The following is a 14,053-nucleotide window of genomic DNA, read 5'->3' as shown; positions in this document are numbered from 1 at the left end:
TATTGAGAATGCAAGAGTCCAGCACATCTCCTCCAGCACATCCCAAAGACTTTCAATGAATTTAAGGTCAGGATTCAAAGGTCTGAATGCATGTGCGAACATGATTCTTCATGCCAACCATTCTTTCACAATTTGAGCCTGATGAATATTGACAATTTCATCCTGGAATAGGGCCATGATGATGCGTCTTCCTACATGGTTGTTTAAGAAATTAAAAGCTACAGTCAATTAGGGTTAAAAGAACTGTTGGCAAACATATAACATGCTAGAAACATAATCACTGCAATAACGATCCAATGATAAACTCTTATAAGCATTTGCCTATTTGAATCCAAACCGCCACTCTTTCCTTTGGTCGGGCAGTGTATACATATCATAAAACGAAATACATTTTGTGTATTATTTGCATTTTAATTATTGCTGACCACAGCAAAGGTTAATTTTAGTATAAAACCTAAATGTACTCCTCATAAATGTACTATGATTTTTATGACTTTTTTGACAGAGACTGAGCTAAACATTATTTATGGGATCTAGTTTAAATAAATCAGTAACTGAAATCTGGCCATGTTTAATTGTACAAAAAGACGCCACAAGGGACCGCTAAGATCCTGCACACAAGGGGTTGCTACCACCTTGTGGCAGAATTAGGTTACCACTGTCCACACCAGATTTTATTTTCAAGTAGCTCCAATATGTATCCTTGAGCAATCTCATGTCAATCCAGATCTTCAGTAAAAACAAAACAAACAAACAAAAATAAACCCGCAAGAATTCATGTGAACATTTCACGTCGACCACACAAAAGATTCACTGTTTTTAACGGTGCTGGTGTCTTTGCTTTATTTGCACACAACCACTGATTCCAGTTAAAGAGATCAAAGTAGAAAAACGTTATATGTGCCACTAGTGTCAGTTCAAGCTTTCAAGTGTTACGTGCAACCACAGACATTTACCATATGCAACAATAGTGATGAGAGAGCAATTCAGGTCACAGAGTAAAGTTGATTCACTGTCTTTACCATCGAATTAAATAATACTGCCATACTAAACAACATAAAAAGTTGATACCATTCCAGTGATATTGCAGGACAAGTTGGTTTGTTTCAACAATATGTACAGCACCACAATGGATGAACAATGTAAAAAATAAGAGGCTCAATTTTGTAGCAAAATATCTGTACATTTAAAAAAAAGACTTTTTGTCCAATGAAATGTCTTTTCTTTTTTTAAAAAACAGCAAACTCTTTTTTTTCACAGCTCACAAATGCCACATGAGATAAAACCAGTAGGAGAGCAGGTCTGTGATTAAAAATGAGATGTATTGTACATAACATGTCAAACTGGTTGTGGATGTTTGGTAGTAAACATTTTCTCAACGTTTCATGGGTTTTTTAGTCAGTTAAGTTCCTCAATAGCAGTAAGAAGTTCTCCTTCACGTTCTTCATCCACTTTTTTTTTTAAATCAAAAGTTCAGTTCTAAGATGACCCAGGTTCAATGCTAAAAAATAAAAATAAAAGTGCATCTTGTAAATCTTCCCCTCAGAAAAAGCTGCTTAGCTTGGAGTTTTTAAAACAAGAGGTAAAAATGACACAAGTGGGCCAAACCAGTCTTTTCTCCATTTCTGCTGCTCCTTGTATGTAATACACAACGTCTCAAAGTTAAACAGAGCAAAACATAAAAATACCACACTACCTCATCTTCCTTCACAATGTCCATTTGTAGAATCTACAACATTTGACTGTATAGGTCTGGCATACGGCATCCAACCTGACTTTCTTTAAAAGAGATTCCAGGTTCCAGGTAAGCAGAAGTATTGAATGTCACATCCTTCCATTGTCCTTTTTTCAGTGTGTCATTGGCCCACCCTCTGTCCTCAAAAGCTGGCTAGCAGGTGGTGATCTCCATGTTGCGTAGCTGAAGGTGCTGAACCTCCAAGTTCCTTCTCCCACTCCTCCTCAGGGCATCGGCCCGTCGGAAGGGTTGACTGCGCAGGTCTGAAGACAAACAGGTAAACCCTTACACACCGAACACAACTACAGTCTGGGCCTGCAGATATAGATGAGACGGGGCCAAAGATGGGTGCAGAACAGACAGGTATGTGGATGTTTGGTTAGTTTTAGATCAATTTAGTAGGAATGCACAATATTCCGGTACCATAGGTTTTTTCTTTTTATTGGTATTGGATATAATGGCTGATATCGAAACATATTGAGCATACTTGCATTATTTTTATATGTACAGACAATTTTATACCTAAATTCTAAATTTATTTAGACGAAAATGGGATGGAATTTTCTAATATTGTCCATTTATTAGTATCAGTTGATATTAGATATAATGGCTAATATTGAATATTTAATTGTCCATACTCATTTCCCCTAATTTCACATGATAGTTATGATAAAGTTAATCTCGTAAAACTTTACAATAAGGTCTCATTTGTTAACATTAGTTAATGTATTAAATAACATGAACTAACTATGAGCAATACATTTATTAATCTTTGTTAATGTTATTTAATGAAAATAGTCACTCATTTTTTTGCTCACAATGCATTAACTATTCTAAAAAATCCAACTTTTCATGTTAATCAATGTATTAGTAAATGCTGAAATTAAGATGAATAAATGCTGTAGAAGTATTGTTCTTTCTTAGGTCATGTTAACTAAACAAGCTAACTAATGTTAACTAATGAAACCTTATTGTAAAGTTTTACTGTTAATCTTTACAAGATACTAATAATTTATTAATACTGTTTAATGCGATCTTTAGTAAATAAACAAATTAAAATCATATTCATTCTTCATACTGTACATTTCAATCTTGTGATGCCTAAATTGCATTGAAGCATTTAAAATTACAGATTTTAGTTTGATTCATTATTTTTTTTACATTTATTTAAACAAAATAGAATATATTATTTTAATATTGGCCATTTATCGGTCTCCACCATTTATTGGTATCGGTTAATATTGGATATAATAGCCAATATTTAACATTTTCCTATTTTAACATGAAGGTTATGCTAAACATATCGTTATGCTATACAATTTAACAACACTATTAAATGTAATCTTAAGCAAATAAAAAAATTAAAATGAATATTCATTCTTCACTGTACATTATAATATGATGCCTAAATTTACTTTGCAATTGTGCCTTTTTATCATGCAATTCTGACTTTATAACACAAATTGCAAGATAAAAAAAATCGCAATTACATTTTTTGTTCTGTGGCGGAAACAAGCTTCCATAGTTATCAACAGAAACAACATAGAAATATCTTTGGCTAATATCAGCCAGAATGTTTAATATTGGTGCATCCCTACAATTTAGATCTTTCTGATAAGTCATGATATGTTCCAGGAAGTTACCAAGACAAATGTTGTTTAAAATTGTATTACAACTACTTAATGGGAGGGGAAACGTCAAGACATGTTTTAAATCTGTGACAACTTAAATAGTGTGCAGGAAACAAAATGCCAATTGGAAGTATTAAAGGCAGGCAGGCATGCATTTTGGTCCTACTACTATGTACTAACATTGAAATGAATCACTTGATACAATGCACTTATTGTGTACATACATGTTTTAACATTGTACTTATTTAAAAAAAAATACCTGCATGTAATTGCAGGTGTAATTAATTTCTGTAATTAATCTATAATTTCACAGTTGACCTGGCCCTTTCACGTTAACCGACCCTTAACCGTACCACCAAACCTGTCGATAACCTCAATAGCAGCAACATTTTTGCTGTATAGTAAATTACAGTAAAATTTTGCAATACAGTATGAACAATAATTACATTGTACCTAACATTTTTTTTTTAGATGCAAGTACATAGTAGTTAAAGACACGTAATATAAAGTATGACCAGCATTTTTATGCTGAGAATTCATATGGAATTTAATACCCAAATACACCCAGATGAATAGTAAACGAATGAAGAAATAGACAGAAAGAAGGATGGCTAGGAGATGAGCGAATACGAGACGGACTTAAAGGCACCTTGCTGAGGGGAGAGAATTTAGTTTAGTAATGGAAGTCCTCGGAGAGGGCGGGATCACAGAAGAACCGCGAGCCACGTTTGGCTGATCGTGCGGTAAAGGGGACGGTCTTCAGCACTGCAGCAAAATAATAGCCAATCACAACATAGAAACACCAAAAGCAAGAAGCTCTAAAAAAGCACAGAATCAGACAGAAACTTCAAGCCTAAAGCTAAACAGCTTGGCGTCTACTGCTACAGTACGTCTACTGTTACTATCAAAAAGAGCAAGACCAATACACACTTAGGGAAAGTTTCATCATATGTACAATCAAATTAATCGGAGTTTTGCATCCAGTAGCGTTCTTACCCGTAATGATGTCCTCAATGGCTCCGTCTTTGCCCTCGTAGACGAGGCGGCTATCTTTGCCTTGCCTCTTCCTTAACTCTGTGATCAGCTCCTGCTGTTGCCGCTTGCCCTTGTGAGATGGCGACTGGTGATTGAGAGTTAATAGGGGAAAGAATATGCAGTCATTGCCACAGTTTTACTGTAATCTTTCCACTTAACAATATTCCTTTAATGTATACTTTAGGGCTCACTAGTAAAGCCCAAAGTTAATTTTTTACGCATACGCTAAGGTCCGTGTGATGCGAATTTCGTCATCAGCACAGCATTCGCATACAGCCTGATTTTTTTTGCCGCTAATTTGTTTGTCCACAAGGTGGCAACAGTGCCCCGTGGACTCACAAGGTATTCGAAGAAAAAAAACTGAATAAACGGAAAAGACAGAAACGCGTGCAAGCTACAACAACAATTCATGGATTGAATTCAACTCAAGCTTAAAAGATCATAAAGATGTGCGAATGCATTAGAACTTGTGGCGAGAGATACAAAACATTCTGTTGACAGTGCAAGTTGTCGTAAAGCCAGCCTGATCTCACGGCAATTCGTACGAATTTTACCAGGTGGCTAATTCGTACGAATTCATACGACCTCACTCGTATGAATTAGTAAGATTTTTTCTAAATCGTACATATTTTACGAGTTGCCCAATTCGTATGAATTTGTACGAATTACCTACCCCTGACCCCGCCCCTAAACCTACCCATCACGTGGGTTTAGACAAATCGTACAAATTTATACAAATTAGCCACTTTTTAATCACTCGTACAAATTGGTCGTGAGATAGCGTTGGTAATGCACATGCGATAACTGCCTGTGTACATATACGTACGTGTCAAAGTTAAAGGCTATGCGTGTGCATGTGCACAAAAAAACGAAGTACACTTCGGGCTTATGGCTCTCATTTATGACTTCAACATGATACCTGTTGATGATCTTGCTCCTCCATCAAGGCCTCCTGTTCCAGAAGTTTCTCCATCATCAACTGCTCCTGCCTCTTCCTTTGCTCATTCTCTTCATTCGCTTGCTGAAAAAAAGACACAAATTAGATCTGGGCCCTGTGTGAACCAGAAGGAAGTTGGTGCACTGAGCGTATAAAGTCTCACCCTATAGGACTTGATGAAGCGAACAAACACAGGGAAGAACACAGAGGGTTGCATGGTCTTGGCGCTCTCCCCAAAGAATTTGACAACATCGTCATAAGCATCCTGTAAAAACATCAAAGTCACATAATCATGTGGATCGTGTCCCTTGTGGGATTTCAAACCAACAACCTTACCGTTCCCAGCGCTCATTTTTTTTAAACCGCAACAACCTATAGAAAGGTTCTTTTTTTTCTACCTGTGCAATTTTAGCATCATCCAGAAGCTTCTTAAGCCTGGCCTCATTGTGATGGATGAAATCTTTGAGCAGGGAGTTGTGGCCATGCATGCTGAACTCTCTTCTGGTCAGATCCAAACCTCTCTGTAACTCCTTCACATCCAAGAGAACATTCTCCAGAGAGACTGCAACATGGAATTAATGAGATCCACTCTCAACAACAAACTTACAGGAGCTTATTAAGGCACAGCAAATCTGTTTTTATTTTTATTTTTGTAAAGTTATACCTTTTTGAGTGCATTTAGAGTTGTTATTTTAGTATATTTATACTATTATAGTATTTAAGCTTTTTGAATTAGCTTTCATTTTTATACTTTTGGTTTTAATTTTAGTTGATTTATTTCAGTTTGTTTTCAAGGCTGATTTAGAAGTAGTATTTCCCTATTTAATCAGTATATTTCAAATATATTTTAAAGGGGCGATTGATGCTTACCTGCAGCAGCTTTCTCAATGTAGTGCAGCTCATTGTAGAAAATGCTCACAATAGGATATTTCTCCTTCACCACATTGGCTATGTAGTGCAAAAGCGTCAGTTTCCTGTCTGTGGACTTAGTCTCCAACAGCTGAAAGCAAGAAACATTACAGTATTATAATGAAACTGAATAATGTTTTAGAAAAAAAGGGTTATGAGATGTAATAAGTTACCAGATCCAAGCTCTGAAGTTTAAAGCCATAAACAGCTCCTCTCTTACTACTGTTCATATAATTCCCCAGGGCCAAAATTATCTGAGATGAGAGAGATCACATACTTAATTACAAGTAAGACTGTAAAATGGCAAGAGACTCCGTGATGTTAAGTTTTAGTGGCTTACCTCAAGGATTTTCTTTAACTTCTGTGATGATTTTATGGATACGGATGCTGCTATGATAGCATGAAGTTGCTGTAGGATAAACAGCAACAGCAAAAAACAAATTTATAAATGCATTTTAGATTTTCAGAATCATTTTAGATATTCAAAACAGTGTCACATCATTCAGTTTCACCATTTTTTGTTCCTCTATTTCTCTATCCACTTTACCGGTGTGAGCATTTGCAGGCTATCACTGTAGTTGCCCATGAAGGCCATGATGGTCATCCGCTGTGGCAGCCTTTCGATCTTGCTGAAGAGCATCATGAACCGGTCCTCATCAGTGAGCCCGTCCATTGGCCGTCGCTCCCGCTCATACTGGCGGAGCACCTTCACCTCAGTTTCAGTGGGCATGAACCGCATCATACACTCCACGAAATCCACAGGCAATGTACGTAGGTCAAACCTGAGCGGATGAGAGAAACTGTTCAGAGTAGTATTCCAAAAAACACAAAAAAATTACAAAAAAATTGCATTTAACTGGTTTCAGTTGCTAGCCAGGAAAGTTTGAGATTAGTTTGAGCTAACCCTGGTTTTTATGGCTCAATAAGGTTAATTGGTTTGTAGCAGGTTTCAGCACCATTGTAATTTACGCTACACGGCTAACCTTCTCCAGAGTAGGTTTTATTCTGGGTTAGAGATCACAGACCAAAATTGGACGAATCGGCTGTGAGTAAAGTGACATGTATCCGATATAATAAAGCCACTCCCCCTGCATCTCTGTATCTGCTCCAAATTAAATCAGTTTAGAGTAAAAGAATTTTACAGACAAAGTTGCCATCTTTTGCTGCTAATTATGTATTATATTTATATTATATGAATTGTAACTATGTATTATTCATGTAATATAATTCTTGTATTAATATTAAACTTTGATTTCAAAGGTACACTATGTAACTTTTGGCGCTCTTGTGTTTAATAATTAAATCCGCATGCCTCTTGCCGAAAAACATTGTATCCGGAGCTACTTTTAGGTCTATGACGATACTGTGATACTCCGCAGCGGTTGTTGTCCCGCCTGGTCTAAAATAGTCTGAATATTAACATTTATTATAATAAGTTCCATAGAGATTCAGGATAAGACAAAAACACGGTTTGGAAGATGGATTCACGATGTACTTGATTTTAATATAAATTTATAAAGTTACTTAATGCACCTTTAAATTAATATGCACACATATATATATATATATATATATATATATATATATATATAGAATAACAGTATATATATATATATATATATATAAATGCAAGGTTTATCTAAGCAGAATGGGTAAGAACGCTATAAACAGAATAAACTTACGTGTATTCTTTTGAGCTAATATAAATTATAGGGCCTATTTGTTTGATTCACTTGCATTGATCTAGTCAGGCATTTTCTTTCAGCTGCCTTCTCAAACGTTCTCTGCAGCAGCAGTGTTTATTCCTGCCTTGTAAATGTATTTAATTTCATGATATTTTTCATAATGTTCTCTTAATCTCAGCACAGAAGTGAATTGCTCCAGCTCTCTCGCGGGAAGTGAATAAAACTGACGCTCTCCATGTTTTGTGTGATTGGCTTTAAGGTGCACGTGCTTCAGAGATAAAGCGCAAACTCTGGATTAAACCTGAGTTGACAGAACGCTTATACCGAGCGTTGTGAGCCCGTTGAAACTGATCCAAACCAGGCTGGATTTATTTGAGTTTGTCAACTCTAAACTTACTCTGAAACTCAGAGTTTGTACAACGGGTATTAAACCACCAAACCAAACCAAAAACAGCAGATTGAAGATACAGGAGCTAAACTGCGGAATGAACAGAATCAGAACTGACTGCCATTCATAATCCCGCAGTTGTAAACACCATCTCGCCGAGAATATGGTTAATCTTTATATTGAGATTTGAGGGAATGGGGAACTTACGTCTGGATTGCTTTGCAGATCTCCTCCGGGCTCTTCCCTGCCTTGCGGAGTGTGATGGCGAGGTTTTTGGCTCTGTTAGCCTCCAGAAGAGATACTTTATTGGGGCCCTTTTGAGGAGCCTTCTGCTTTTGCAACGTCATGTCAACAGCAGGGCCCTGGGCTTTGGTCTTAAACATTTCCTCAAACTCATCCACGTTCAAATCCTACAAACCAAAGCATTCTATTAAAGAGCTATCCACAGCACTCCTTGAACTCAACAGTTTTGTGTTCAAAAACGTGGATGGACCCACCACAAATGCAAACCTCATGAAAGTCAACGCAGAAAAAAGACATTTACTGTAATTACATTCCCTGAATCACTGTGCCAGTTTTTTCAAATAAAAATGTTTCAATATTTTATCAAAATGTACTTGTCCACCTCTAAAATGACTTTCACTCCACCCCTCCAATCCATCTGGCTCTTTCTGGTATGCAATTCTTGTTTTACAAAATAAAATCCCGCCCTACATTTTTTTTCTCATCAAACCTACTGTTTCACCTGGAAATTCGTCAGATTATTGAAGAACAACAAATTGCGAAAGGCATTTTAGTATGTCGTTGTTTGCCTTTTCAGTGGCAATAGTTAAAGAATGTACTTTTAAAAATGAGTTGAAACTGAACTGAGCCTCTACCTATTATTTTGAAGTAACTCGAACAGAAACATGATAATGAAGTAGACCAGCATGGTGCTATATTACATGCAGAGTTGATAGAGATCACACTTTTTACATGTAAAGTGCTGTAGGATAAATACCTCCAGGATCCTCTCATCATCGATTTCATTGAAGACAGTGCCGTTGATCTGATTTGGTTTCAGAGCCACCCAATTGAACACTGGCAAGCGGAACTTGGTTTTGATTGGCTTTTTAATTTTCACAGCTGCCAAGGAAGAAAAGAGGTCTGTGACTACCCAAGCATCTACTAACTACAATGAGATTAAAATGAATGCAATCACAAGAATGGATGATAACATGTTAAGCAAAGACACACAACACACAATATGACTAGGGATGCAGCGAAATGAAAATTCTGGTCCGAAACCGAAAATTCTGGATGTACTTAGCTGAAAACTGATACTAAAAATTAATTTCTTATTTTAATTTTTATTTTTTTTGGTATAATTGTATTATTGTTGTTAGAATTTTAATTATTAAATGCAATAATTTTACTGAATCTAAAAAAATTAATAATTAAAAAAAAAAAAACTACAAGGCAATAAAATAATGAATTTAAAGTGACACGAAATTGAAAGAAAATAGCCCTATATTAAAATAATATTAAATATATCAATATATTATTCTTCATTCAGTTCTATGCAACAGAATCAGATTTAACAGATTTTTGACCAATTATCAAAATAAAGTATAGTCCAACATAGCTATTATTATCATCAGAGCATGTGAACAGATAGCAGGGAGTGGATCAGTGAACAAGAGGGTAGCGTCATTTTACCAGCGTTGCCCAGCATGGCTATACCACAGCATGTTGTTACAGGGCTATTGCAATTTGCAAACAAAAAAAAGGTTACTACAGAGAAATTTTAATGTCGGCACGTTATTTGAGTGGACTTTGTGAGCGTGATCGGTACATGAGTGGAGCTTTTGGGCAGTGAGCGAGTCAGTTCACGTAGTGTAACAGCGTAGTGCTTCTGTGTTGTACGTCACACGTAGGCTCACTATTCGCCGACGCTGGTCATGTGTGTGATGCATGTGTAGGGCTGGGTATCGTAACAAAATTTTCGATACAGATACCTTGACTTCGATACTGGTTCCTGAACGATACTTTTTTCGATACCAATTTTATCAATACAATACAAAACATTACCTAAATAAAAACTATTATTTTTTCAGTTTGTTGACTTTTTTTACACATATTTTGAGTCTGTAAAAAAGCACCAATGCTAAAGTTTTCTATGTTTCCTAATCATTTAACAACATGTATTCTTTACTTCAATGAGCTCATTGTTTCTGCCTTAACTTAATGCATTGTTTAACAATGAAACTGAATGAAAATTAATTGAAATGCATTACACACAGTCACCCCTGATAACAGATCACTCTAAATTTTAATTTAGACACATGCATTTTCTGTAAAGCTCCTTTGAAACGATATGTATTGTGAAAAATGCTATACAAATAAATGTGAATTGAATTAAATATAGGCTACTGGGGTGCGGGATGCCTCGCGCTCAGCACACATGAAGCTTGCCGCAAAGCACTGGCAAAAGTAGCCTAATGATTATGGATGTGTCGGGAAACGATAGCAAGGAGATATTTTAATTGTTTATAAATGAACAAGTGTTTACTAAACGTGTTGGCTGCAAAGAGAATTATTGCGAATTTGCGATGCTGACTCGTCATCCCTGCAGTAGTGAACGCGCGCACGCTTATATGGATTAGGTAATCAAACTATTTATTTCTAATTGTTTCGTTTAAAAGTAGATATATTTTGAACATATATAGAACTATTTCTCATGTCTGTGAGGCAAGTATCCTATACACTGAGTTTTGGTTATGTGACGCGCTCCAGTTCTTGTAGTCGAAGGCGGATAAACTTCTACTCTCAAGTGTATTCTGTGCGCTAAGTGCCTTATCAGATTTACCTGTGTTGCTGGTCTTGACAGCATTTATCTTGTCGAAAATATTGCATCGTGTGCTTATGGCATCGAGTCGGGTACATAGGTACACTTTTGATCATTTCCACATATTTTCTATCTATCTGGGTTGGGACGCTTACACACACACACACACACTACAGCCTCACGTGCGACGAGGCACGTCTCTGGCAGCCGCGTAAACTAGTGTTTTTCCGCCACAGCCAATCATGCTGCATGTTTATTGTTTGACTGACGTTGACGAGATTAACCACTTAGGTACAGAAACTTGGTACCGAAAAACAAGACATGTTTCGATACTCGGTTGTATCGAGGCAATTCGGTCGGTACCTTAAAAGTACCGAACTTGGTACCCAGCCCTATGCATGTGACGTACAACAAAGAAACAATACGCTATTCCACTACGTGAACTGACTCGAGGCCCGCAGAGAAGGAAATGAGTAGTTGAAATAAAGTCGTTATTTTTTAATACACAAAAAGTATTCTCGTCGCTTGATACACTTAGGATTGAGCCACTGTAGTCACTTTGACTATTTTAACGATGTCTTTAATAACTTTTCGGGGCCGGCAAGTTTCAATCCCTTGGAAGCCTATGGAGGAGTATGGAGGAGTGATCCAGCTCTCAGATTTAATCAAAAATATCTTAATTTGTGTTCCAAAGATGAACGAAGGTCTTACGGGGTTGGAACAACATGAGGGTGAGTAAATACTGACAGAATTTTCATTTTTGGGTGAACTATCCCTTTAAGCAGAGAGCGCAGCACACACACACAATACGGAAAAGCTGAGCCGCTCGCAAAGTTACAAAACATGCTGATCGCTGAACACGGAGAGGCGGGGCGACATATTTTCGGCCTTTTTTCTCTTTTGGCCAAAAAACGAAAATGCCATTTTTGGGCGATAATTTTCGGTGGCCGAAATTTCGGTGCATCCCTAAATATGACTAGATCATGACAGCAAATGGTGGCTATGACAAATTTCAGGAAACCTACAGAAGAGCTTGATTGGTCCATCTTTGAGGGCAGGAGAAAAAGAGAGTAGATAAAAACAAATGTTTAGAGAGTTGTAAAGGACAAAAGTCGAGAAAGAGAAAGCAGAAAATGCTTGTAAGCGCTAAGAAAGTGCTAAACAAAATTCCACAAAAGATTGGACAATTACACTACCAGTCAAAAGTTTAGAGTAATTAAAAAAAAAAATTGTAAAGTATTTTTTTAAAGAAGTCTCTAATACTCACCATGTCTGCATTTATTTGATCAAAAATACAGTAAAAGTAATAAGTAACTGTGAAATATTAATACCATTTAAAATAACAGTGTCCTATTTTAAAATGTAATTTATTCCTGTGACAGTAAGGCTGAATTTTCAGCATCATTGCCTTTAGTGTCTTTAATGTCACACAATCCATCAGAAATCATTTTAAAATGCTGATTAGTGCTCAATTATTATTTAAGAGCACAAAATTGACTGGTGGTGCATTTAAGGCAAAAAAAAAAAAGCTAACACTTTACAATAAGGTTCCATTTGTTAACATTCTTAAACAGCATTATTTAACATGTACTAACAATGAAAAATACTTGTAAATCATTTATTTATCTCAGTTACTGTTATTTTAACATTTACAAATACATTATTAATATCAAAAGTTTTATCTGTTAATATTATTGAATGAACCTGAGCTGACAAACTAATAATGAACAGCTGTATTTTTAGCGTAACACAAATGAATACATACTGTAACATATGTATTGCTCATTGTTAGTTAAAGCATTAACTAATGTTAATGAATGGAACATTATTGTAAAGTGTTACTGAAAAAAGTAACAACCCCCCCCCCCCCCATAAATCTGCAATGACCTCCACACTGAAACACTCACGTACACATACACACATACCTGTCAAGCCAGAGTTGAATATGACAGTGGGAGTGCCGCAGCCTGGGAGAGGAGGAGCACACGGAGGGGGAGGTGGAGGTAAGGGAGCAGAGATCTCAATCAAATGCCCAGGAGGTGGAGGTGGTGGAGGAGGAGGTGGAGGAGGAGGAGGAGGAGGAGCGAGAGCTGCTGATGACTCGTTAGAAACTACAGGAAAAGAAGAGACAGTGTTGGCGACTAACAATAACATAATGAACTGAAGACAACAAGCTTGAGCACGCTTCTGTAACAAAGAATTACTAATTAGAAGAGATTGAATTATAATCGGTTTGAATATTTACACGTTTCTACTCAACGTGTCTTTAAACAATTGCGCCCACGAACTAACAATGTTTGTTGGCACAGTCATTATGCAGCTCTGTTGAATCACTGGCTGCAAACACCCTGCTCATAGTACAAGCAGGGTAATATAGTCAGTGCTCGAAGTGGGAAGGGATTTCAACCGAGGGGGACACAAACTCCACTTCAAGCACTGAAAATAGTAGTATGTTAGGTACTAGTTAGGCGTCATGTAATGTAGGATCAGAAACACATTATTAATTGTTCATAAACATAGACTGTAAAAAAGATGGACGACGTGTGTCCACTTCACATGTTTTGGCTTCATTTTTCAGGATGTGCACGGCACACTTGTCCATGAACAATTCATCAAAATTGGCCTAAGAAGGTTTTTTTTTTATTGTTTAAATTGTTACTTTTATATAGCATGGATGCATTAAACTGACCAAAAGTGAAAATGAATATGAACTTTTCTTTGCATTACTTGAGAACTAAAAACATTGCATCTTTTTTATTTTGACCAATTGACATTTTCTGCAAATAAATGCTCTAAATGACAATATTTTTATTTGAAGTTTGGAAGAAATGTCATCAGTAGTTTATTGAATAATCAAAAATGTTTATTTTATTCAAACACACACCTATAAATAGTAAGTCCAAAGA

At 36.5% G+C, this 14,053-nt stretch overlaps 1 protein-coding gene across 7 annotated transcripts in view; it reads right to left on the bottom strand.

The window, feature by feature from the left end:
- Positions 1 to 816: 816 nt before the first annotated feature.
- The window catches only part of fmnl2b (formin-like 2b), a 28,349-nt gene continuing 15,112 nt past the window's right edge, over positions 817 to 14,053 (bottom strand). For 2 of the 7 annotated variants that reach the window (XM_077199286.1, XM_077199288.1), the window contains exons 15-27: positions 13,073 to 13,258; positions 12,173 to 12,193; positions 9,321 to 9,445; positions 8,528 to 8,730; positions 6,795 to 7,029; positions 6,588 to 6,656; positions 6,421 to 6,501; positions 6,209 to 6,338; positions 5,737 to 5,900; positions 5,502 to 5,603; positions 5,321 to 5,422; positions 4,363 to 4,486; positions 817 to 1,998 (exon numbers count right to left, since the gene is read on the bottom strand). In XM_077199286.1, the coding sequence (XP_077055401.1) occupies positions 1,889 to 1,998; positions 4,363 to 4,486; positions 5,321 to 5,422; positions 5,502 to 5,603; positions 5,737 to 5,900; positions 6,209 to 6,338; positions 6,421 to 6,501; positions 6,588 to 6,656; positions 6,795 to 7,029; positions 8,528 to 8,730; positions 9,321 to 9,445; positions 12,173 to 12,193; positions 13,073 to 13,258 (1,652 nt within the window). In that variant the 3' untranslated portion in view covers positions 817 to 1,888. Of the gene's footprint in view, positions 1,999 to 4,015; positions 4,132 to 4,362; positions 4,487 to 5,320; positions 5,423 to 5,501; positions 5,604 to 5,736; positions 5,901 to 6,208; positions 6,339 to 6,420; positions 6,502 to 6,587; positions 6,657 to 6,794; positions 7,030 to 8,527; positions 8,731 to 9,320; positions 9,446 to 12,172; positions 12,194 to 13,072; positions 13,259 to 14,053 lie in introns of all 7 variants that reach the window. The other 5 variants (XM_077199290.1, XM_077199292.1, XM_077199289.1 and 2 more) reach the window with 3 other exon arrangements.

This window comes from Siphateles boraxobius, unplaced genomic scaffold (assembly GCF_051911475.1).
Source record: "Siphateles boraxobius isolate OS27281-9 unplaced genomic scaffold, OSU_SipBor_1 41, whole genome shotgun sequence".
Taxonomy (NCBI): domain Eukaryota; kingdom Metazoa; phylum Chordata; class Actinopteri; order Cypriniformes; family Leuciscidae; genus Siphateles; species Siphateles boraxobius.
The sequence above is the reverse complement of the archived record's forward strand: the minus strand, read 5'-3'. Positions and strand labels throughout refer to the sequence as shown.